Below are 25,076 nucleotides of genomic sequence, written 5' to 3'. Positions count from 1 at the left end.
CTGGGCATCACAGGCTTCCCCCACCCTTGGCCTTGGTCCCGTGGGAGTCTGTGTGTGGCCAGAGAGTACCAGGTTCCCCTGGAGGCCCAGGGCTCAGCTGGAGTGGTCTCAGCACAGCACCGTGTTCCGGAGGCACCCATGTTCCTGTGGGCTGCCCCTGATACACGGCCCAGCCTCTGGGGTCAAGCCAAGCTGGGGTCCAATCCCTGACTTGGCAGGGTGGTGACTGTCCTATCTGGTCTGGGCCAGAGATTCGGACTTTAGTCTGGATCCCGCTCGTTTTGACGGAGACATGCAAAGCTGCCTGGCCCTGCACTCGGGCCCTGCTAGGACCTCCTTTCTGGCCCAGGTTCTACCTAACTTGCAGGGGCTGGTCTCTCTTCTGATACTCATGCTCTGTCCCCCTCCTGCTCTTCCGGTCTCGCCCAGGTGATCTCTCTGGCCACGTCCTTGCCTACCTGAGCCTCAGCCCACTATTTGTCATTGTCGGTTTCGTGACCCTCATCATATTTAAGCGGGAGCTGCACACGGTGAGTGAGTCCCCTCCGGGCCCCTCCCGCCCCAGGGAGGGGGTTGCACCACTTGATCCCCTTCCGTGCCTCCACCTTTCTCGAGGTGGGTGGGACCTCCCGGCCGGGTCCCAGTTGTTCACCAGTTGGGATGAGAGGTTCACTTGGAGGCCCAGAGGCCCAGCTGAGCACACATTTTCCTGGCAGATCTCATTCCTCGGGGGCCTGGCACTGAACGAGGGAGTCAACTGGCTAATCAAACACGTCATCCAGGAGCCACGGCCCTGTGGAGGTAGGGCCCAGGCTGTGGGGATTTGGGGTCCCTGTCGAGACATTACTGGGAGGCCTGCATCCTCCTTTCATGTCCTCTTCTCTCCCCGCCAGACCCCCACGCGGCAGTGGGCACCAAGTACGGGATGCCCTCCAGTCATTCCCAGTTCATGTGGTTTTTCTCCGTCTATTCCTTCCTTTTCCTGTATTTAAGGTGAGCTTCTCCCTGGCTAGAGTGGCCCAGAACTGGTCCAGGCCAGGCTCTGCCAGAGACTCACTGTGAGTCCTCTGGACAGCCCTCGGGGCTTGGCCTCTTCTGGGGGTGGGAGGAGCTACAGCCAGGGCAGAAGGTGCGCTGGGAGCCTGTGGATGGGGCCGGGAGCTGTTGGGGAGGCCTCCCTCCTGGGCTGAGGCCATCTGACAGGCCTCTCTTCCCAGAATGCACCAAACGAACAACGCCAGGTTCCTGGACTTGCTGTGGAGACACGTGCTCTCCCTGGGTCTCCTCACTGCGGCCTTTCTCGTCTCCTACAGCAGGTATCGAGGGAGGGAGAACCCCCTCCCCTTGCCCAGTGGGTCTTGCTGAATTCTTGGCCCCTTTTGGACCTCACTGTGGACCTGAGTCCCACAGCCTGTGGGGCGGGGCAGGAAAGGCTCCCAGGCACCTTGTTGTGTTTTTTTGTTTTTGTGACAGAGACAGGGAGAGTCAGAGAGAGGGACAGACAGACAAGAAGGGAGAGAGATAAGAAGCATCAATTATTTGTTGCGGCACCTTAGTGGTTCATTGATTGATTTCTCATATGTGCCTTGACCAGGGGTCTACAGCAGACCGAGTAACCCCTTGCTCGAGCCAGCGACCTTGGGTCCAAGCTGGTGAGCTTTGCTCAAACTAGATGAGCCCGCGCTCAAGCTGGCGACCTCGGGGTCTGAACCTGGGTCCTCCTTGTCCCAGTCCGACGCTCTATCCACTGTGCCACCGCCTTGTCAGGCCCAGGCACCTTGTTTTACAGGGTCAGGGCTCCACTGACCTTCTAGCTCCGTTCTTGGTCTCTCCTCATAGCCAAGCCCAGGGTTCTGGGGACACTGCCACACAGCCACACATCAGCCATCTGTTCCCAGCATCCTGGGGGAGCCCTTTGCAGACAAACTCAGATTTCAAGGGCTAGAGAGAACGGAGGCAAGTCTCAGCTGAGCCATCTCTTCAGTTCAGGTTGGTAGAGCGGCTGTCGGGGTCCAACCCCCTGCCTGCTTCTGGAAGGAGAGCTGAGGCTTTGTGTCCACAGGAGTTCGGACCGACCTTGTGTGTCCCCCTGTGTATGTGCACAGGTCCCTGAGAAGCTAGGACCTGGGCATGGGGGATGGTGCAGCCCTGTTGGTGGCTGGCTCTCATGGACTTCCCTTTGTCCTTGGCCCAGGGTCTACCTGCTATATCACACCTGGAGCCAAGTGCTCTATGGGGGCATCGCTGGAAGCCTCATGGCCATCGCTTGGTTCGCCTTTACGCAGGAGGTCCTCACCCCTCTGTTCCCCAGGATAGCATCCTGGTAACTGCTTCCTGCCCCTGTTGCTGCTCCTTCCACCTTCCCAGGCACCCAAGTCCCTGCCCCCTCTTGGGGGAGGGGCCACCAGTGGGAGGACCCAGGAGTTCCTATCTCAGCTCGGTCCCCGTGGAGAGCCCTGCTGTCCAGGCCTCTGCGGGGCGTGGGCTGCAGGCCCACGTGCCTGGCTCCATGCTTCCCAGGGCTTTCCTCAGGCCCAGAGCCGAGGCCGCGTCCTTCATCCTTGCCCAGGTTCTCGGGGGGTTAGAAAGCACCCTGAGCCGTGCTGAGCTGAGTGTGCCCTGGCGTAGTGCTCCTCCCTGAGCGTCACACAGGTGACATACCTGGGTCTCTCAGTGGCTCTGGGGTCACAGGCCAGGCAAAGGCTCTCTGAGCAGGGGGGGAAGGTGCACGGGTGGTCCCAGGCATTCATGGGGGACTCTGGCTTGACGCTCACGCCCTGATGTGGTCCTGGGGTTCTGGGTGTCTGTCTTTCCTCCAGGCCTATCTCTGAGTTCTTCCTAATCCGAGACACGAGCCTCATTCCCAACGTTCTCTGGTTTGAGTACACGGTAACTCGGGCAGAAGCCAGGTGAGTTAAGGGTTCAGCCATAACTGGGTCCTGGCTTGCTGGGGCAGAGCCCCACAGCAGCCACTGCCCCCACTTTGGAGGGCTCCCCAAGAGCCAGGCACTTGCCTAAGCACTGCCTATTGAATCCTCCCCTGGGTCGTTTTTTACAGATCAGAAAACTGAGGCTGAGAGTTGAGACAAGGAGTCACTTGATGAATGACTTAGAGATCGTGGGTGGAGGAGCAGGGCTGGGAATCCAGGCTGTCTGGCCCAGAGCTACGCTTTTAGCCCCTACGGCCCAGAACCAGAGAGCTGGGCAGCTGAGCTGCTCAGGGCGCTTGTGTATGGACACCCCTCAGGCTGTTTAGTCCGGACCCTTTTCCTATAAATGGGTAAGCCGAGGTGTTTACCCACAGGACATGATGGGAGGTGCACAGCAAGTTGGCGCAGAGCTGGGCTTTGGAGCCTACTGGTTGAGCTCTCCCTCCCCACTCATCCCAAATCCCGAGTGTAGGGAAGGCCTGGCTTCTCCCCAGGTTCTGAGGGGAGCTGAGGCAAGGTCAGGCTCCAGAGCAAGCCTGTGAAGTCTCCCCAAGGAGCCAATGAGAGGGATCATGGGACAGGGCGGGGCATCACAGCAGCCTGGCAATGTGTCTAGTACATAAGAATCCAAATTATCGTAACGAGCTTAAGGGTAAAGCCCTGGGTCCATGAGGAAAGGGGATTTGAGGTGGTTAGGGCAGGCAATCCCATTACTAGAGTAGAGGCCCCAGCTGGCCCAGGCTCTGCGCCTGGCTCCCAGAGTGGCCTGCCCCAGAGGCATGCCCTGTCTGGTGGCCTGGCCCCCCACCCTACCTGGCCCTACCGGCCACCACTTGCCTTCATTTACCAAAGTTCTTTGTGTACATGCTCTGTGGCAGGCTGTGTGCTGAGGGTAGGCAGGGAGGGAGACAGACTCAGCAGTCAGCAGAGACAGGAAGAGTTAGGCAGCTGCCTGTGTGATGAGTGCCCTGGGCCTGAGAGCTCCAACCAGAACTGCTGTGGGGGGCTTGGCAGGAGAGTGCGCTCGGAAGACAGAGTAGTGTGCGCACAGGCTCGGAGGCAGGAGGATGCTGGGTGAGTCCACCAGACAGGCTGGTGGTGAGCCCAGGGAGTGAGAGCCTGGCTTGGGCGAGGCTGGGGCTGCACCGTGCAGGACCTGTGGGAGCAGTTAGGTTTCTGCATTATAACGGGCTCTCGCATGCCCAGTTCTCTTTTCTGAGCCTCAGCTGGCCCCTCTCGAAAATGGGGGGATCATCCCTGCTTCCCTCAGGTTCCTGGGCCCATCATGGATGGGCTGACACAGGTACTCAGTCTCTTCTGTAACTCCCATCAGTAGGTCTGCCTTTGCTTACATACCTCCCAAATAGAGAACTCACTACCTTACAGTCAGTTTTGATCGATTATAACAACCCTGCTTGTGCTGGCTTATCTGCAATGGAGGACTCGCCATAAATAATTGGAATCTAGTCAGGTCCCTGTTGCCTCTTTTTTGGCCTGCCGCTCACCCTGCCCTAACCTCCTGGCTTCGTTTTGGAACTCCAGAGCCGAGATGCTTGAGACACGGGCGATCTAGAGAGATTGACCCTCATCAGGCCCCAGGTGCCAGGTCCCAGGGCAGGCGCTCCAGTCTGACCTGCAATCACTCCAGGTCTGGGGTGGGCATTCACTTTTTTTTTTTTTTTTTTAGCATGTACGAGAGAGAGAGAGAGAGAGAGAGAGGTGGGGGACAGACAGGGACAGACAGACAGACAGGAGGGGAGAGATGAGAAGCACCAACTCATAGTTGCGGCACCTTAGTTGTTCACTGATTGCTTTCTCATATGTGCCTTGACCAGGGGGCTACAGCAGAGCGAGTGACCCCTTGCTCAAGCCAGTGACCTTGGGCTTCAAGCCAGCATCCTTTGGGCTCAAGCCAGCGACCATGAGGTCATGTCTATGATCCCACACTCAAGCCGGTGACCTTGGGGCTTCAAACCTGGGTCCTTAGCATCCCAGGTCGATGGTGTATCCATTGTGCCACTGCCTGGTCAGGCTCACACATTAAAAAAAAAAAGATTTTATTTATTGATTTTAGAGTGAGGGGAGACAGAGAGAAAGGTGGGGGTTGCAGGAAGCATCAACTAGTAGTTGCTTCTCAAATGTGTGTTGACTGGGGAAACCCAAGGTTTTGGGGTTTTGAACTGGTGACCTCAGCAGTCCATATGGACACTTTATCCACAGGTGGCATTTGCCCATTTTGATAGGACTGTGGGGAGGGAGGGGACAGCAAAGGGGGTCGCTGAATGCTAGGAGTCTCGTCGCTGACCCCCAGGCACCCCACCCCCGTCTTGCAGAAACAGACAGCGCAAGCTGGGGACAAAGCTGCAGTGATCGGTGAGCGGCTGGGCCCGGCCTCAGCTCTGGCCTGCGTGATGCCTTGCAGGACAGACAGAAGACAGAGGGATGAAGCAGAGACCTCTACAGACCCGTCACCAAGTGGAGCCTTTTTTTCTTATTTTAATTTTAATGAACAAGGTGGCCCAAAGGCCCAAGCCAGTCCCTCATCCAGGACCCTGGAGGACCTGCTGCCGGGGGCCACACGGCCGGAGAGCCTCACTGTGCTGCTGCCAGCGCCTGGCTGGGCGGAGAGTGCCCTTGGTGTGGGCACTGGGTGTGGGGAGAGGAGGAAGGCTGGCACCTGTGCTTGCAGGGCCAGGAAATCCAGGGGGCGTGAAAATACACACTATTTATTTTTTGGTTTTGTTCATGGCAGACAGGATTCTGGAGATGAGGCTGGAAGAGCGTGCTCTGTAGTGGCTGTCCCAAGTACAGAGGGACCCAGGCCCTTTGCCCTGAGCCCAGGCAGCATGGCCTGGGGGCCCGGGAGGTGGGAGCACCCCTGTGTCCTCCCTGCCACCATTGCCATTCCAGAACCTAAGTCAGTGTTTCCTAGTTCGGGGGGCCGGGACCCAGAGAGGGCACGCATCTGGCGGCTGTGTGGTGCCCCGCCCTGGATGGACCTTACACCACAAGGGCTTTCTCTGGTCCCCTGTCCCCCAGACAGTGGTCCCTTTCTGGCAAAAGAGCCTGCACATGTGGGTAAGCAAACCCAAGCTGTTTACAGCTCTTTTCGGTCCTGCCATCCGGAGCGGGTAGTCTTCATCTCCACAAGAACAAAGTGCGAAGGAACCAGGAGCCGGGTGAGAGGAGGGGCACTGGGTGCCCGATGTCCCCACCCTTCCCTTCCCTCTTCGCTCTGAACATTCCTTAGCCTTCCTGACCTGCTCCGAGAGGCTCGGAACTGCCTGGCTCGCCCTCGAGCCTGTGTTCGGGGTGTGGTTTACAGATCCCCCCTGTCCAGCTCAGGGGACGGCTCCTCCCAAAGGGACTCTCTCGGTTTCTCTGAAATGGACTTGTGGAGTGGACATACTTCCAGACTCTTGGAAGTTTCTAGAACTGAACCAGGCTGTTGGGGACCTGTGTTCACCCCCCCCCCCCTTGTGGAGGTTCGTAATCTGCTGCTGAAGCACAATGTTCGGGTGCTTTCTGTTTTCATTTGTTAAAGACAGTGTCCAAAAGCCATTCCAGATGTCAGGACCAGGGGCCTACTCTGGGGAAGGTTGGTCAGTCCCCGTATTTTCCTCTCCTCCCCTTTCCTTCATATTTTTTACATTTTGCCTGAGACAAGCCAAGCGTGAGGTGGTTTGATTTAAGAAAAATCAATGAAATTGTTTACTGTTGTTTTAAAATAAAATCTTGAACTCTGGCAGCTTGAGCATGTTGACTTGAGCTTAGGAGAGGAGGCTGGAGACACGTGACCCTGAGGAGCAAGAATCTAGTTAAAACCATAAAGTCATCTCTGAGACGTCTATCCCTTCCAGCCCCCAAAGCCTCAGCTTGAGTGGCCCTGTGACATTTCCCACTAGAGTCTGGGGAGACCTTCCCGCCTCCCCTTGTGGTCCTGGCAGGCTCTAGACCTGTTCTCAGTAAGCCTAGTTCCTCCTCCGTTTGACAGCCCTGGAGGATTGGGGACAGCCAGTGTGCTCTTCCTAAGCTGTCAGGATAAACACCTCTCTGCTCCTTGTTTAATTCATTATTTCTTGAGTGTGTGCGTTGTTCAGGATCTTGCTTTGGATGAAATAACTGCAAACTGAACTGGGTTTTGGAGGCCTTGTAGAAATGAGATGAATACAAGTCGAACCCAAAGACTGGCCAAGGTTGGCAGTCTAATCCTTGATTCACTTACCTGAGGTGCAGAATGGCTACAACCAAGGCTGAGGTGTCAGAAATAATTCTGTCCACACTAGAGTTTGAAGGCTATGGGTCAGGGGTCCCAGTGGGCCGCAGACCTTGACATTCAGTAAAGGTGTCTTCACCCAAGAGGCAGAAACAAACAAGTCTGTGGAGGAAGGAACCTGCATCCTAGACTTCAATTAGTTGTATGAGTAGTTTTAAAGTTACAATGAATAGAATGTAGACAAAGATGGCCAAAGAAAATGACACCGTGTTTGAGAGCCAGCAGAAAATGACATGGAAACAAACCTGCAAATACCTCAGATGCTGGAATGATCAGGCACATACTGTAAACTTTATGTTTTAAAGAAATAAAAGACAGCTCTGGCTGGTTGGCTCAGTGGTAGAGCATCGGCTCAGCATGTAGAAGTCCCAGGTTTGATTCCTGGTCAGGGCACAGAGGAGAAGTGACCATTTGCTTCTTCACCCCTCCCCCTCTACCTTCTCTCTCTCTCTCTCTCTTCCCATCCCTCAGCCATGGCTTAGTTGGAGCAAGTTGGCCCCTTGCACTGGGGATGGCTCCATGGCCTCACCCTGTCACTAAAATAGCTTGGTTGTCAAGCAACGGAGTAGTGGCTTCAGATGGGCAGAGCATTGCCCAGTAGGGGACTTGCTGGGTGGGTCTCAGTCAGGGTGCCTACAGGAGTCTGTCTCTCTGCCTCCCTGCTTCTCAAATAAATAAATAAATAAAAGACAAATTTGAAAATGTCTGCAGGGAATGGGAAGCTATACGGTGAACCCTGGAAGATTTTGAAATGAATCAGAATGGAAAAATCCAAGAGCTGAGAAACTAGAGCTCATCAGGTCGGTTTCATAGCAGGCTAGATACAGTTGAAACGGTGAGCTGGAGGATGGGGCAGAACTCCCGAGTGCAGCGTGGAGACAGGGAAGGGCTGGCGAACCCGGAGTTCCCGGAGCCTCAGCTAAAGTCCCTGTTTTCACCTCATTTGACATACACCTCCCCCGCCCACCGCCCCACCCAATGTCCTGGTGTCAGGTGCAAAGTCTCGCTCACTCCAACTCATGTTTTTGAAATGTCCACTTTTCTGTGCCCCACTGACCACTCTGTGGGTCCAGACCCTCAGACCCTACCTGGAGGCAGCAGAGTCTCCCCCAGGGTTCCTTTCTCCCCACTCTCAGGCCCCCTTCAGGCCCTCAGCATCTCCCTAAACACCCTCCTAGGGTCTTGGATAAATGCCCAGTCTAATGTGGCACCTGTGTGGCCCCCTCGGTTAGGCCCTCACCTTGGCTGGCTCTGCCCCAGGCCTGCCCTTGCTCCTGGGCACACACTTCCCCACGAAGAGGGCCAAAGGCAAGTTCATGCCCACCTGCCCTAGCTGGGTAGCTCAGCTGGTTAGAGCGTTGTTCTGAGACACCAAGGTTGTGGGTTTGATTCCAAGTCAGGACACAAAAGAAAAAATAACCAATGAGTTTATAAATAAATGGAATAACAAATCGATGTCTCTCATCTCTAAAGAAAATAAAGTTCATGCCTACCTGGATAGACACTTTTAAGGAATATAGGTAAAAGCCAAGTAATCTTTACTTATCACATGTTCACATTTCAAACACAAAATATATTTAGAACACTTTTTTCCTTCCTTTAAAAAAGATCAAGCTCTTCGTCTGCGTTGTTGGCATCAGAGTCGCTATGTGGCTGAGCCCAGCAGCACATAGGAATCTCGTGCACGAGGCTGGCACTGGAATCTTATCCCAAGCCACGAGTGCCCATAGACAGTAGATTATTTAATTATTTTTTTTGCTATTTAGAAACTTACTTTTTTCTGTTCTTTAACTTCCTATTTTAAAAAATGTTTATGTTTTTATTGATTTGAGAGAGAGGAAGAAAGAGGGAAAGACACGAATATCAATGTGTTCGTGTGCCCTGACTAGGAATCGAATTAGCAACCCCTGTGCTTCGGGAAGATGCTCTAACCAACTGAGCTATCCGTCCAGGCCTTAATTTCATATATATATTTTAAATTTCGTATTTTTTATAATGTAAAAAAATTTTGTTTGAAAGAGACATTGATTTGTTCTGTTTCTGCATTCACTGTTTGACCCCCCCCCCCCTTGACTCTTCTGTGTGCCCTGACTGGACGGAACCTGCAACCTTGGTGCCATGGGACAGGGCAGTGCTCTAACCAACTGAGTCATCTGGCCAGGACCCAAACAATGGATTTTTTTTTTTTTTTTTTTTTTCTGAAGCTGGAAACAGGGAGAGACAGTCAGACAGACTCCCGCATGCGCCCGACCGGGATCCACCCGGCACGCCCACCATGGGGCGATGCTCTGCCTACCAGGGGGCGATGCTCTGCCCATCCTGGGCGCCGCCATGTTGCGACCAGAGCCACTCTAGCGCCTGGGGCAGAGGCCACAGAGCCATCCCCAGCGCCCGGGCCATTTTTGCTCCAGTGGAGCCTCGGCTGCGGGAGGGGAAGAGAGAGACAGAGAGGAAGGCGCGGCGGAGGGGTGGAGAAGCAAATGGGCGCTTCTCCTATGTGCCCTGGCCGGGAATCGAACCCGGGTCCTCCGCACGCTAGGCCGACGCTCTACCGCTGAGCCAACCGGCCAGGGCCAAACAATGGATTTTTAAAAAATCCTATAGGTGTGTCATCTCCCCAACACAGTTCCCATGTGTCCAGAGACCTATTTTTGTTTTGATTTTTCAAGATTTTACTTGATTTTAGAGAGAGGAGAGAGGGGGTAGCAGGGGAGGAGTAGGAAGCATCAGCTCCTCGTAGTTGCTTCTTTGTGCCTTGACCAGGCAAGCCTGGGGTTTTGAACCAGCGACCTCAGTGTTCCAGGTCAACGCTTTATCCACTGCACCACCACAGGTCAGGCCAGAGACCTTTAAAGCACCTGCTTGTCCCACCCACATCCAGCACTTCAAGTGTTGAGGTCACACGTCACACCTTCAGGAGTAATAACTAAATTTCTTTGCTTCTTTGCCTTTTCCTTCCCTGCCCTTGCCACCAGGGACCTCTAAGCGTTCCATCTAACACCGACTGAGGTAGCTTTAGGTGTTCAGTGTGCCTTCCCCAAAGTACTTTGTGGCCCTATAGAACTGAGTAAGCATTCAGATGAGAACTGTAACACCAAAGTACAGGGGGATGCTCTCATTTCTGAAGGTGAATTTGGAGGGAAAATCCTGCCTTATATTCAATATTCAGACCTGGCCTGTATGGTTCTTAGAACTTGAATTTTGGGCGTCCCAGGTGCCTGTCAGTGCAATGTCCATGGCCTGGCTCACTCTCCCCTCCCCTGCTTCTCACACAGCACTCAACTCCTGCTGCGAGCCCCCCCTTCCTGGACTCCCAGGACCCCCCAGAGGGAGCAGCGTCACCCGCACTGTACAGATGAAGACACCCAATCTGTATACTGTGGCGTTTTTCCTGGCCGTCCCACTCGTGGCCCAGGAAAGGGCATTCACACACTCTGCCATTAACCCCCACCCCTGCTGGCCTTGCTAGGGGCCCAAGGGATGGCCAGGTCCAAAGGGCCGCCCACTCCCCCATCGTCTGGATTCCACCTCTTGCTCCCTGGGACTGTGGACAAGTGGCACCCCACCCACCCTCACTGGAGAGCAAGGATGCTGACGCTGTGAATCCCCCTTGTGTGTCTGGGAGACTGAGTAGGGCCCAGCAGATCCCAGCACAGGCTGGCGTCCCTGGTCATTGCTCTGGGTGAGCCAGCATCTTCTGTGCCCTCCGGGCTGCAGCGTGTCCTCCCTCTTCACAGCTCACAGGCTTCAGTCTGGGTTGTTTCCAGCCATGACCTTCCTTTCCACTCGTGCCTGGGCTGTCTGGGTGGGTGCGGTGTGGGGCTGGGGCTTTGGCTATAGGGGCTCCCCATACCCCAACCTGAGGTATGGCAAATATGGCTCCTGGGAATCTCTGCTCTGCTATTTAGTGGTCTGGTGACCTTAACCTCTCGAAGTCTGTTTCCTCATCTGACAAAAAGGGAAAAGCACAGGCTCCACTTCCTGTGACTGTCACAGGTCAGCCAGGCTGTGAAGCACCCCAAGGCTCAGTGAATTCTCCCACCCGCTCCCAGCATCTGCCCTGGGTTTTCACACGCTTTAGGGCCAGAGTGTACCTCAGGGGGAGACCCCTCTCCCCACACACAGCCCACCTAACTTTGGCAAGGTGCCTAGGGTTGGTTGGGGACAGGCAGTTTCAGGTTCTGATCAGGTGGCCATGTCATCTGGGGCATCACTTTGGTTGAGGCCTTGGGCCCTGGGAGTCAGCTACACAGCCCACCAGCCCCAAGCCCTCAGGCCTGCAGCTCCCTGGGGGAGCTGCCCCCACCCACAGCCCATGGGCCGGAGAGGCTCAAGGCATAGGTAGGTGGCAGTCGTCTGAGCATGAGTCCCAGAGCCCTGCAGAGGGAGCTGGTCCATGGCTCCCTGGCCTAAGCCTGAGGGCCCCTCCTCTCGGCTCCTCTGGGAGCCCTTGGGGCCACTGGCCGCTTGGACACGAGCGCCCAGACTCGGAGGCCGGAAGGAGGCCGAGTGTCTGCCCCCACTTGCCCGCCTCCGCAGCGGAATGCCTCTGCACCACCAAGTTTTCCCTTTATTGACGACCTTGCTTATTACTATCATACAATCCGGAACGTGGGTCAGGAATCGAACCGAGGGGAAGTGAGCGAGCCAGGGCTCCTGAGCCATGTTCTCTGGAAGCGCACGGCAGTCCCGTGGGGGACGGCTCATGCTGCAGGGGGGCTGAGGCCAGGCCCCGGCTTCCCCTTCCCCTGTCCCCCTTGTGCCCTGGCCTCAGCCTTGGGTAGGCCTGCAGCCCCCTACTCCAGGGAGTCCTGTCTCGAGGTCCTTGGGAGTGAGGGCCGGGGGCCAGACGTGGCCGCTGCGCAGAGGGCAGGCACTGGCCAAGCTGAGCTGTGGAGGAAAGACCCTCCCAGCCCCCCACCCTGGGTGGTGGGCTCAGCTGGTTCCCTTCCCCGTGGGTGATAATGGGACACATGGGCCTATGTGCTGCTCAGCCTTGGAACACAGTTCGTGACGTGACCTGGCACCCATGGAAGGCACTGGGCTTGGGCCTACAGGCCCCCTGGAGGGTGCCGACCCTGGCTCAGTCAGATCTGTGGGGCCCAGAGCGAGAAAGCAAAGGATGGAGTCCTGGTGGGCGGCCCACCTGAAGATGGCGTGGCTGCGGCTCCGGCAGGCCTGCGCACGGCAGGCTCAGAGCTTGGCCCGGGGATGGCTCTGCAGCAGAACACGCATGTCCAGGAGTGCCTTCTCCAGGTAGTGTGCCATGCGGGCTGCGTTGGTCTCAGCGCAGCTGTTGTATGCTGACACGGAAAAGTTGATGTGGGCCTCCATGGGATTATAGCAAATGCCATAGCCGTCTGGGACCACAGGCCCAAAGAACATGACACAGTCTGTCTTGGAAGGGACCTGTGGGTGGTAGAGGACTAAGACTCGCACCCCAACCCCACCAGGTCCCCGCCAGGTCCCTGCCACCCCTTGGTGGCACCAGCTTGTCTTCCCACATCTCTGCTCCTGCTGTGCTATGCCTGAGACGCCTTCCTCTTCTCCATCAGACAGGTGACCCTCTCTGGTCTTTTGGGGTGCAGTTCTGGTGTCACCCCTCCGTGGATCCTCCTTGACATTCCTGGGGGGCTTTAACTTCTCCCCCTCGGCACTCCCCTGACCAGCACTTCCTGGGGGCCATCACTACCTCAGTGCTTCCAGGCTGCACTGTGAGCCCTTGGGGCAGAGACAGAGGTGTCCCTGCTGTCAGTACCCCGCACAGGTTGGCTGGGGCAGATGTTCCTTCGTGTCTGGCTGGTAAATAAAGCGACTCTCCCCTGGGGAGCCCTGACTCCTCAGCCTGCCTGAGCAGCAGTGAAGCCCTCTGACCCTCGCTGCTCTGCCCAAACTCAGCCACTCTGGAAGTAGCCTATGGTGGCCTGTGTGGGCCACGCCACTACCGAGGTCTGACCATGTTCTAATCTAGACTTTGGCTCCAGTCAGTGCAGCCTATGTTCTGCTCCAGTGGGTTCTGTTCCGTCCTACCCCAGGGCACCTAGGCCAGCGGCAGGGGCCCGGAGGGCAGAGATGGGGCGGTGGCCCACCTGGCTGGTGGAGAGGTTGAAGTGCATGGCGATGGCATAGGAAGTGTCCATGAAGAGGTCAGGCATGCTCACCAGGTCCTCAATGGCCTGCAGCTTCAGGCCCAGCAGGTGCCTGTCGAAGGCCTCTCCGCGGATGGCCTACAGAAGGGGGTGCTGTCAGGAGTAGGGCCTGTGACACTACAGGACACTGCTGCCCTCCTCAGAAGCCAGTGGCAGCCAGACCATTTCCGTTCACGGGCCCCTCAGACCCATGAGACCAGAACAGCCAGGCAGGAGAGCCCTCACTTCACAGATGGGGAAACTGAGACCCAGGGGCCTGCCCAGGGAGGCAGACAGTGTAGGATTTATGAGCACAGGCCTAGCCCCATCTTGGTTGTGGGACCTTGGCAGGTCACTTACATCTTGGAACCTCAGTGTCTTCGTCTGTAAAATGGGGACAGTCACTGAACTCCCCTTGTAGGTGGCAGTAAGATCTAAATGGTCTGTGTGTACATGGGCAGATCCTGGCACATGTGCTCAGAGACAGAGCCAGGATGGATGTCCAGACCTCCCGCTGCTGACGGTAGCCCGAGCTGTCAGCTGGCAGAAACCCTGCTGTCTGCCCACTGTGTATGCCCTCAGCATCCTGGGCTCCACGCAGTGGGGAGAGCATGGCACAAGATCCTGAGGCTCACCTGGAACCTGGGACCAGGGCAGTCACTGGGCCTAGCCTCAGTTTCTCCATCTTTCAAATGGGGGCGTTCAGCCTTGTTCCAGGTACCCTAAGGCTCAGGGGAGGAGTTGTTCAAGCTAAGGGTGAATAGCCTTTGCTGCAGGGATACACAGACAGATGGACAGGCAGGTGGCAGATGCCCAGGGTCAAGCATGTAGGAACCAAAAGGGCTCACTCACCTGGTCAGTGTAGGTTCGGTGGGCCTGCACGGCTTTCCGCAGCAGCTCCACCTTCTGCTGCTCCTGGGGTGAGGGAAAGGGGGAGCTGAAGCCCTGTGCCCTCCCTGTTCCTGCCCCCCGTCTCAGCAGCCTGCTCCCCACCCACCACGAGTCTGAGAGTAAGAAGTGGAACTACCACCACTCCAGGGTAGGCACTCACTGCTGATGAGTGAGTGAATGCAACTTCCCTTCTCTCTTGGGCTGCCAGGAAGCTCAGAGCTAAATGTATGGCTCCATCTTGTGTTATATTCCCAGTGCCCACCATAGGGCTGGCATATAGTCGGTACTCAATCAATGTGTGTTGACAGAGTGGACAGGCAGGGAGGTGGCTCGAGCCCAGCTCACCACCCTCATCTGAACCTCTTACCATCACACTGGAGTCATCCATGGCTTTGACGAAGGCCAGCGAGTCCATGGAGGCCGAGCGGATGGTGTCAGTACGGCCCAGGTGGAACATGCGCAGGGAGGCACTTTCGTACGTGGCACACGCCTGCCCGTAGACCCTGGGTGGGAGATGGGCTGAGCACGGCCCTGGCAGGCCGTCCCCACCTCTGCCCCCACCCTCCTTCATGGGTGGGAGGGGCGGGGCGCACCTGTAGTAGGCCAGCTGTAGCGCCATCTGGATGAAGGCGTCGGGGCTCAGCTTCTCTGACTTGGGGAAGTCCTTCCCGAAGTGGTGGAACACTGTAACAATCATGTCCAAGTCCTGGACCATGCTGAGGGGTGGGGAGGAGGCAGGTGAGGGCAGGCGCCTGGCAGCCCTGCCCTCCCAGGGAGGGTGTCGCAGAAGCAGCTGGATACAATGACAGACCTGCAGCGAAAGCCTGTCCGACACGAGGCTCCCAAACCTCCCAGCCAGCGCCCGGCACTCACATGCTAAGGTTCTGCTTGGCCTTCTCGATGTCATTCTTGATTTCAGGGGTGATGTTGAACCGCAGCTTCTTGGGCATGGGCAGGGGCACCATGGGAGATCGCACAAGCTCAGGCTTCTTCCTATGTGGACAGAGGGGCCTCAGGCTCATGCTGCTGCCCGAGGAGCCTGGGTCCATCCCTGGGATTGGAGTGAGGAGGACGGGTCCCTGAAGCTGGACGGGGGGTCCAGCCCCAGGGAGACTCTCGGATTTATTCTTCTGAAACTACCTCCAGCTTTCAAGTGACCAAATGGAGGAGGCCTAGAGAAGGGATGGGACTTGTCCAAGGTCATGCGGCTGGGAAGAGGCTGAGCCAGAATTCAAAGTCTGGTTTGCTGGCTCTGAAACCCATGCCCTCTCCAGCCTTCCTTTGAAGAAACCGATTTCCAGGCTTTAGGGAAAAGCCATTCCCCCACAAGCTGGTCTGTGACCTCCGTGGCACTCGTCACCAGGAAATAGGGAAGTGGGCGGAGGGTGAGGGAACCACACTCACGTGTACTCAATGACGTGGTCCACCAGGCTGATGATGGGGGGCCCCTCTGCTGCCGCGTGCTCATAAATGAGCCCACAGGAGCCGTCTTCCGCCACGATGAACTGTGGAGGGGATGGGGGCCTGTCAGCCCCATGTCCCTGGAGCCCCTCTCTGGCTGGCTCCCAGAGGAAGGGCCTCCCTAAAGTCCCCTCAGGGGTTTGCTGACTTACTATGATTTATTAAACTTTTTTTGACAGAATGAGAGAAGACAGGAAGAGAGACGGGGTGAAAGGCATCAACGCGTAGTTGCTTTTACTTTAGTTGTACATTGAGTTTCTTGTACGTGCCTTGATGGGGGCCAAGCCAGTGTCCGCTTACTCAAGCCAGTAACCTTGGGTTTGGCTCTTCATGCCAGAGACCTTGGGCTCAAGCTGGTGAGCTTTGGGATGGTGTGGATGCTCCCGCGCTCAAGTCAGTGACTTCTGCACTGATGAGCCCTTGCTCAGAGCTGTTGACCTTGGGGCTTTGAACCGGCAACCCCAGCTTTTTGGGTCAAGCTTTATCCAGTGCACCATCAATGGTTATGTTTATTATGATCATTAATAAGACCTAATCCTCATCCGGGGCTTTGGGCCTGTCCCAGGCCACATCAAGGACATCCCATGCTCGTCCACCTCATTGAGTCCCTACAGCTATTCTACTGGGAAGTCCTGCCACACCCCACTGTACAGGTGCAGAGAGGGAAAATCATGCAAAGACTGCGCCGCTCTGCCTGGCCTCGTGTCCTGGCTCTCTCTGATGTGCTGAAGGGTGTGCTGGGGGTGACCGCAGTTTCTGGGCCAGTGCCAGTAATGACAGGCTGGCTGCTCAGTAATTACAGCCGCGTCCTCCTGCCAGGGACGCCCGGCTGAGAGGCAGGAAGTCCCGAGGCCGCCGAGGCCAGGTGAGGGTGTGTCTGGGGTGGGAGTCGGGACTCCGCCAGATCCTCACCTGCAGCGTCTTGTCGAACCAGCGGTTTCCGCTGTTGAGCTTGCTGCCGCCCCCGTGCAGCATCTGGCCCGCCACTTGGCTGCGGTACTTGTCTTCCGAGACCCGGGGCATGAGCGCGTCCAGGCACACAGTGAAGATGCTCTTCTGGATGGAGCGCACTGACTCCCGGTTCACCTTGTCTGCAGGTGGCACGGTGGGGAGGGAGGGCACAAGATGCGGTGTCAGGCCTCCAAAACACCCACTGGATGCTGGACAGTCTTCGGAGCTTGACACTCAACAGGCCCCTGCAGCCCCACAGGACCCCGAGGCAGCGCCCAGCCCACTTTAGAAATGAAGGAGCAATAGCCCAGGGTCTCATGGAGAGTCAGGGCAGCAGCCAGGGGTCCCACACAGGGGTCTGTCAGGGACGATGCTCCCGGCTAACAGGATGTGGAGGGACGGGGAGGCAGAGGTGGCTCCTCGGCCAGAGGATGCAAGATCTAATCCCACTTGCTACTTCATAGAGGAAAGGAAATTAAACCCAGCGGAGTTTCCTGAAATGTGTCTAGCAACCCCTGCTCTGAGAGGATTCATGAGACACGTGGCCACGCAGGGCCTGGTGTGGGCACAGGATGGGACGCGGGCCTCGCCTCTCCCTCCGCACCCCCCGGGGCACCTTTGATGAGGTTGTTGTATGCCTTGGCCCAGGAGTTGCGGTGGTTGGAGGTGAGGATGCCCACAGGCTCTTTGTTGGTTTGCAGCGATGAGTTCCAGATCTTCTCCAGCTGCACGAAGATCTGATCCGAGGTGAGGGGCGTCCCGTCGCTGTGGTACACGTCCAACTCAAAAAACTGTCCGGGAGCAGGCAGGTGCAGAGAAGAGCGCTGGTGGGCACCTCAGACTGGCAACAGTCACATCCCATGCCCCTTCCTGGCCCTGGCAGCCCAGAGGCCACAGCGAGTGCTGTCCTGGGCCCGGCTGAGGGGACAGGGTCAGGCAATGGGGAGAGGCAGGGGAGGATGTCTTTTCATTGCTCTCCTTGGTCTGGGCAGGCACACGGCTCTCTTGGCCTCCCTGAGGCTGGGCCTAGCGGACATTCAGTAGAGACGCCCAGGGCCCACCTGTTGCTGGGAGTACATAGGCATGTGTGTCGGGGAAGCAGGCTTTTGGCCCTGCCCCCTCCCCTGCCGCGGTGAGGGGGCTGAGGCGGTGGGGCCCACCCACCTGGTAGTTGTGCACCACCGTGATGTGCGTGGGTGGCTTTTTGGTCTTGCTGAAGTTGACGACTGTGTCCTGCTTGGGGCCTGGCACGCGGCAGGAGGACAGGATCTGATAGTACTGGTTCATGCACAGCGGCTTCCCCCCCAGGTGCTCCACGGGCAGGGTCTCACTGTGGGGCAGGGGGACTGTGAGAGGCCGCTGGGCAAGCAGAGGGGCGAGGGGAGGGCGGAGCTGCTGGGTACTGCTGGGCTGGGCCAGGCTGAGTCAGGTGACACCCAGCAGTGTCTGTTGTCCCTGGGGTCCCTTCCTCCCCTTAGTCTGAGCAAGGGGACCGACAGAGCTGGATTGGGGTCAGGAGGCCTGTTGTGAGTCACCCTAGAAACTTCCTTCCCCTCTCTGGGCTTTAGTTTGCCACGGGGCAGATTAAGTAGCCAGTCAACCTCCGGGGGCCTCTTTGGCTGGGACGCCAATTCTAGGGGCCTCTCGGGATAGGGTCACCAGGAGGAAGTCCCAGTAGCTGGAGCAGAGGACCAGGCATCCTGATCCCCATGCTGTCTCCCTAACCCCAACAGAGGCTGGGCCAACAGGAAGTGAAATCAACTGAGCCCTGGGCCTGCCCAGCACCCAGGGCTTGGAGTCTGGCTGGGTCAGGCTGGAGTGGCTGTGTTAAAGTGGCAGGCAGGGTAAAGGCAGGCTGGACTGCTCACTTGTCAACCATGGCCTTGAAATCCAAAACGCCCTCGATGAATTTGGCAGCAAACCTGGAGGGAACAATTAAAGATCAGAAGTGCAGATGCCCCAAGGAAGGTCACTGGGTTAGGGACCCCTGCAGGGCAGAGGGCAGGACCGATTGCTTTACTCCTCATGCCCTGCTTACAGCAGCCTGAAGGAGTTCAAGGTCAGGATCTGTGTTCAAGTCCCAGCTTGCCCTTCAGAGCCTGCGTTCTCGCACCCTCCAGAGGGAGAGGCAGAGGGCTCGGAGGCAAGCTGCGGGCCAAGTGCCCAGCAGGGTCCAGCAGCTAAGGCCCAGCCCATGGTCACGGCTGGAGTAGGGTTCAGTGTAGCCGGTTTCACTCACAAAGGGCCTGAGTCCCCGAACCCCAGTCTGGAGTTTGGAAGGAGGGCACCCTCTCCCAGGCATCAATTACAGAGTGACCAGGACCCTAGGAGCAGGAGTGTGAATGGGAGGGCAGTGGCTCAAAGTGTCCCCTCTACTAGGTCCCTGTTTCTGGACCTCTGTTTCCCAGGTCACCTCTCAACCTGGCTTTCTTCCCTGGACTGTCTAGGCCACACCAACTATGTCTGACGCCTGGTCTGCTCCTGGCCCCTAACATGGGGACCACCAGGTGGAGTTCCTGGGCCTGAACCCCCAGACCTGCCCAGGGAGTCCTGGGGCCTTTAAGAGAGGCTGGTGGTGGCTGTGAGTGGCGGGTACTTGGGCAGGAGATCCCTGTCGCTGGTATTTTTATCTCTGGTAGGACTGGAACAGAGTCCAGGGCAAGTGATATGGCTCAATGTGGAAAAGGGGACTGTGTACAAAGGTCAGCCCTGCGGCCAGAGGAGAGAGGGAAGGAGGGAGAAGCACCAGAACTGGGTGGGGGTAGCCTCAGATTTAGGGGGAGGAAGGGGACCCAGTTCACAGTGTGGTGGTGAACAGTTATTAAGCTTCCTGTCCCAGGTCAGCCAATACCAAGAGGTGATCTTGGACAGGTCCCCTCACTGCTCTGAGCCTCAGTTTCCCCACCTGTAAAATAGGGATGATGCTCCCTACTTCGTAAGGCTGTTTGTGGGGATGAAAGACAGTGAGCAGGGCTGGGGTCCCTCTCCCCTCCTGGACGAAGTGGACTTCAGGGCCCCGGAAATGCCCAGGAGCCTGGCCCTGCCACCTTCTGCCTCTGCCAACCTCAGCCACTCACCGGAGCTGTCCCTGCAGGTCCACAAAGTCCTGTCTGGGCAGCACGAGGCCAGGACTGGAGTAGATGACCAGCGGCTGGCGGTACTGGAGGTAGGCCGTCTTGAGCCACCATTCGGACAGCTGTGGAAAGGACCAGAGCCTGTCAGGAGGCATGCGGGGGGCCCCGGTGACTCTTTCCGCCAGGGCCTCGGCCCCCTGGTGGAGCCCAGATTCTCAAATGCTCAGACCCAGGATCACCTGCCCCTTAAGCCCACCAGCGGCGCCCCAGCATCTCCCTCAGCCCGCGCCAGTCAGCGAGAGCAAGCACACACCGCTGCCAAGGGAAAATGCAAGAGGGAAAGAGACAGGCAGAGATGTGAATCATGTTTCTTTCTGGTCAATGACTTTTATTATTTTTAGAAATAAAAGTATACATGCCTGATAGACATAAAGGAAAAGTGAGAAAGATATAGAAAAAGAAAGTCCAATGAGTTTTTGCTCCTCCCAAGTGGGCGTTCCCCAGGAAAGCGGGAGCCCAAGGTTCAGTGTAGAACTGGGGACCCTGGCCCCCTGCGGCCTGTTTTGTTGGTGTCAGACTTGAGGAGTGGACACTCACTTGGACCTCAAGGTCAGGGCGACCTGGGGGAAGCTCACTGAAGAAACTCATTGCACTAGTGACAAGATGTGGGCTCTACCCAGTGGGAGAGCACAGTCTCTGGGGACCTGCCATGGACACGTTCAAGGCCCCTGTCTTGGAGCTGTGCTGACCCCCTGGTGACTGCCACCTCTGAGCCTCTTATGTGCTTGATTGCAACACTGCCCACTCTGCAGCCCTTCCAAGCATGTGCCCAGTGTGCCTCTCTGTGGCAGGCCCTGTGGGCCCTGGAGACCCGGCTCCCACTGCCCCTCCTCACCCCACCTCAGATGGCGGTGGGACATCCTCTTCACCACACAGACCCCCGCCTTGGGAAACTGCCGGCCTGTGACACCAGGCCATACGTGTTGGGCCTTTGGCAAGGGGTGACGGCTGGTGACACGCCCACGTTGTACAGGCACCAGAGGGTAACCTGCTGTCTGCTGACCTGTAGCCTGTTTGACAGAGCTGCAGGCTAAACACAGCTGGAGAACTGCCAGACCCAGACTCCGCTCCTGACTGCAGGGGCCGAGGCCTTGACCTGCCCGGGCTCAGGACGGCCACCACTGGCTGGTGACTGCCGCCGGCTCCCCTCAGACCTGGCTTTGGTTCTCGCAGGAGCCTGCCTCTCCCTCAGTCACCCTTCCCAGTCAGTCCCCTCCCCCTGCCCCCACACAGGTGCTTTAGATCGGGACTGTCCCCCTCCCAGTGTCCCCGTTGGGAAGCAGCACTGGCACCCAAACGTATTTGGACCGAATTCCTCTCCACTTCTCCCTGCCAGCATCCCCCTCGGCGCCAGCGCCAGCCCCCCGCCGCCTGCCCTGACTGGCGCTTCCCGCCCGGCAGCCGGGCGGCCGTGTTACACTAGATGTTGAGGTACACGACGCACACAGAAAAGTGCACGAAGCGTCAGTGTGGACATGTTTCCACGAGGTGAATGCACCTGTGTGACACACAGACACAGAAGTGGGGCGATCTGTCACTGAACACAAGTCCCCTGCGTGAAGCTGCCCTGCAGCCCCTTCCCACTGCGCTCAGGTCCAAGTCCTTCTGCCCCAATCTCCTCTGGCCCGCCCTCGCGCTCCGCCCAGCCTCTGTCTGTCCCTGATCCCACCGGGTTGCTCCTGCCTTTGCCTGTGCTCCCTCTGTCCCAGACGCTGCCGTCTCCACTCCTCTTTCTCATCATCCTTTCAATTTTTTATTTCTAGAGAACTTCACTGCCTGAAATGACCTCGACCACTCCCTGAGTCCTGTTTAATAACCTCTTTCCCAGCCCTACTTGAATGTCAACTCCAAGAGGCCATCCGCTGTGTCTGTCTTGCTCAACCAGCGCTCTGCCTAATGCCAGCCACAGAGTACAGTTAAGAAACTCTGTGGCACAGATGAATGTACAGTCAGTGTTGGAAGATTCTGTGTGCAGCAGGGACAGACTACACTGTCGGACGCTCACATGACCCCCAGCCTCTGGGAGGGCACCCTGTCCCCCGCACCATCTGTGGGGCCTGGGGAACTGGGGTTCCCTCGGTTCTTACCCAGTTCTCCGTCTTCCGGGCCCTGCGCTCCAGCCCCTTCTGCAGGCGCTCTCCCACGCCCCCTGCAGTCTGGAACTCTTCCACCAGCTGCTTGGTGTGGACCCACTCCTCTTCGCTCACGATGGGCTGCAGCGCCTTCAGGTAATGGTCCAGGGACTGCTGCAGCGGGGGCACGGGCAGCCGGGGCAGGGCATCCTGGTGTGCCTTGAAGCGGCTGGCAATCTTCGTCAGGGAGGAGGGCTTGAGGAGGCCCTGTGGCTTCACCTGTAGGCAGCAGAACATTCTGTTCATTCTCTCGCCAGCTCCAGGAGGCCCTGGTAATCCCACGCTGCAGTCCTGGGCACTTATGTGCCCATCTCTGGGGTCAGAGACGGCCTCTTGGGTGGTGCCAGCCTGGCTTCCCAGCCCTCGCTCGCTCGAGCTATAGGTGTCTCCACCTCCCCAATGCCTGGAGGTGCGAATAGGGATGGGGAGGGTGGGTGTGGCCACTGGTCTTGGCAGCGCTCAGGTGAACCAAGTCAGGATGAATGGCACCTGTTGGTGGTGGCAGAGGGAGAGGGACCTCCCACCTGTGTGAATGCACAGGGCCCCACCTTTCTCACCCTGAGACCACGACCCAGCCAGCAGTGAGGTGACTGCCCCCTCCCAGAGGTCCCCACCTCCTTTTCTCCCACCCATGCGAGGCTGAGAAACAGAAAGGAAGAAGAGAAAAATCAGAGAGAGCCAGATGATTACAGCACCTTCGGGTGAGGGTGAGGCCACAGGTTTCTTCCTGCCTGGGGGGGGAGAGGGGCAGCAGGGGGACAGCGCTGCAGAAGGAGCTGAGTGGCCTGGCAAGGCGGGAGAGAGGTGGCAGAGAGAGTCCGGGAGACTCTGAAGGCGGGAGAGAGAGATGGCGCTCTGAGGCTACTGGGTAGGAGGCAGGCAAGCGGCAGAGGCTCCGTTCCGTACCTTCTCTTTCTGCTGCCCGTCCTCCATGGCAGGACTGAGGTTCTGGGCCCTGTCTGTCTGCCTTGGGCTGGATCTCTAAGCCTAACTGTGCTACCAAGTGGGCGAGCAGAACCTAGCAAGAGGCAGCCACTTGCCTGGGCTGGAAAGAGAAGACAAGAGCCAAGATTCAGGGGGGAGGCAGAGGTGGCAGTGGGGACGACCAGGGTGGCGGGGGTGGTGTCTGGGGCTGTGACTGTGGAGAGTGCTCCACCTGCCCTAGCTTCCAGAGCTGGGGGCCCGAGAGCATGTGAGAGGGCTGCTGGGGGCACGGGAGCAGCAATACACCTGGAAAACGACCGCCTTTCTTCTTTGGATGGGCCCAGAGCCAGGGAGGTGAGCCAAGAAATATTAAAAAATCCACCTGTTAGAATCTGTGTGGGCCTGGTTGATGAAAGAAAACTTGGCTGGAGGGCAGAAACTGCCTAGCTACCAAGTATACCACCACCCTGAGACCAGCCCTAAAAACTGGGGTTCGGGCAAGGGAGCAGACACTGGGGAAGATGGCAAGTGGACAGTGGCCACTGGGAGCCCTGCCCATCTCCTGTTTCGTTCCAGAACTCTTGGGAGCCCTTCTTGGCCACCCTTCCACCAAAGCCTGGTTCTCTTGAGCCGTGCCTCATTCTGCTGGGAGCCAAGAGTGGAGGTCTTTAAATCAAAGGGCCTGACTTGTGGTTGCGCAGTGGATAAAGCGTCAACCTGGAATGCTGAGGTTGCCAGTTTGAAACCCTCAGCTTGCCCAGTCAAGGCACATATGACAAGCAATCAGTGAACAACTAAAGTGAAGCAACTATGAATTGATACTTCTTGCTCCCCCCTCCTTTTCTATAAAAGTAATAAAATCTTAAAAAAAAAAAAAAATCAAAGGGCCTTTGCTGAGTAGCTCAGTTGGTTAGAGCGTTGTCCCAATACACCATGGTTGCAAGTTCAATCCTCGGTCAGGGCACATACAGAGATCAACCAAAGAATGCATAAATAAGTGTAACGACAAATCATTGTTTTTCTCTCTCTCTTCCTCCCTCTCTCTCAAAAATCAATACTAAATAAATTAAACCTAGAGGCTATTTGTGGGATGGGGACACAGGTCAGGTGGCAGTGGCAAGAGTGAGGTTGAGCCTTAGGATCTGGAGACACCTGGAATCGTCTCGCCACCAGAAGCCAGTGACTGGTACCCTCAGTTTTCTGGGTCTGGGATGTCTGAACGTTCTTCTTGGCACAGAAAGAGGTAGGTACAAACCGAGATAAGTTTGGAGTAGAGAGTAAGGGAGTCCAAGTCAGGGAAAAAGCACTTCTTGGTCCGGGATGCCCTCAGGGGAGGCCTGGGGAGTAGACGTAGGTTGGGGGAGGGCGTGGTGGAGAGGGAGGGCATGGGGCTGCCACCTGCCATCCCCTGCCAGTTCTCAGGATTTTCTGGGCAGTCCAGCTTGATGCCTCCACCTGAGTTTCACAATTCCCCGGGGACTGTGTGAGAAGTCCAAGGAGGCTGACCAACTGGCTGCAGTTGGAGAAGTGGTTCTGGCCTGGGCAGAGACCGCTGAGGCTGAGCGTGCAAAAGTGTGTGAGTCAGAGAAAAACACCGAGACACTCCATGTCAGCCAGCTCCGTGGCACCAGGTCTAAGGGTGGGGGTGCTGCCTGAAGATAGGGTGCCACTGTCTTTTCCGAGTCGTTGAAACTTAGTGCTAGAGGACATGGGTCGATCTAACCTCTGACCTTGAACCTCAGTCTCCTCTTCTGCCAACCCCGGGGAGCCCAACGGCCAACCGTACCCCCGCAGCTGCAGGCCAGGCTGAACAGCGGCCGCCCGGCCTGGTCGCCTGCCTCGATAGCTTGTTTGCAAGTTTACCTATTCCCGCGCAGCTGCGTGATCGGCCCGGCCCGCGGCCCGCCCGCCCCATCCAGGTCCCGCCCGGCCGGGCTCCCGGCCGCACTTACCACCGTCCTGACAGCGAAAGCCAACATCGCTGTGGCCGGCCCTCGGACACCGTCCGCCCCGCACCCGGTGCTGAGTAAAGTCCGCGCCGCGGCTCTTGTTATTGATTGGTGGGTCCCGGGTACAGCCTCCTAGCTAAGGTCGCCGAGTCACCGCTGGCAGTTGGCACAGGCGGCCCCGCGCCCACCCACCGGGCCGGGCGGGTGGCGGGCTGGCGGCGGGCGGAGGACTTAGGGCGCGGTCACAGGCCAGGGGAGAGCCCCCGAGGCTAGCCCGGAGCGCGGGGCGGGGCGGGGCCA

General features: G+C 57.5%; 2 protein-coding genes across 5 annotated transcripts in view; one reads left to right on the top strand and one right to left on the bottom strand.

The window, feature by feature from the left end:
• DOLPP1 (dolichyldiphosphatase 1) overlaps window positions 1-6,675 on the top strand; it is a 10,154-nt gene extending 3,479 nt beyond the window's left edge. Inside the window, exons 2-8 of the mRNA XM_066366943.1 lie at window positions 430-530; window positions 717-801; window positions 894-993; window positions 1,218-1,316; window positions 2,195-2,323; window positions 2,820-2,909; window positions 5,264-6,675. Of these exons, the coding sequence (XP_066223040.1) occupies window positions 430-530; window positions 717-801; window positions 894-993; window positions 1,218-1,316; window positions 2,195-2,323; window positions 2,820-2,909; window positions 5,264-5,300 (641 nt within the window). The 3' untranslated portion in view covers window positions 5,301-6,675. The remainder of the gene's footprint in view (window positions 1-429; window positions 531-716; window positions 802-893; window positions 994-1,217; window positions 1,317-2,194; window positions 2,324-2,819; window positions 2,910-5,263) is intronic.
• CRAT (carnitine O-acetyltransferase) lies at window positions 6,612-25,076 on the bottom strand. Of its 4 annotated transcripts, none has more exons than XM_066366939.1 (15): window positions 24,780-25,076; window positions 21,859-22,122; window positions 19,715-19,833; window positions 18,506-18,559; window positions 17,802-17,967; window positions 17,254-17,428; window positions 16,599-16,777; window positions 15,630-15,730; window positions 15,099-15,218; window positions 14,819-14,941; window positions 14,593-14,728; window positions 14,187-14,249; window positions 13,296-13,433; window positions 12,353-12,615; window positions 6,612-6,729 (listed from the first exon to the last, which is right to left on the bottom strand). In XM_066366939.1, the coding sequence occupies exons 1-14, from the start codon at window positions 24,804-24,806 to the stop codon at window positions 12,400-12,402; spliced, it is 1,881 nt and encodes a 626-aa protein (XP_066223036.1). In that variant the 5' UTR covers window positions 24,807-25,076; the 3' UTR covers window positions 6,612-6,729; window positions 12,353-12,399. The 4 variants fall into 4 exon arrangements, with proteins under 4 accessions (XP_066223036.1, XP_066223037.1, XP_066223038.1 ...); XM_066366940.1 differs by lacking the exon at window positions 6,612-6,729 and adding an exon at window positions 9,847-10,117; XM_066366941.1 differs by lacking the exon at window positions 6,612-6,729 and adding an exon at window positions 22,810-22,948 and having other exon boundaries at window positions 11,757-12,615.

Source organism: Saccopteryx leptura, chromosome 2 (assembly GCF_036850995.1).
Source record: "Saccopteryx leptura isolate mSacLep1 chromosome 2, mSacLep1_pri_phased_curated, whole genome shotgun sequence".
Taxonomy (NCBI): domain Eukaryota; kingdom Metazoa; phylum Chordata; class Mammalia; order Chiroptera; family Emballonuridae; genus Saccopteryx; species Saccopteryx leptura.
Note: the sequence above shows the minus strand (reverse complement) of the source record. Positions and strands in the feature narration are given on the sequence as shown.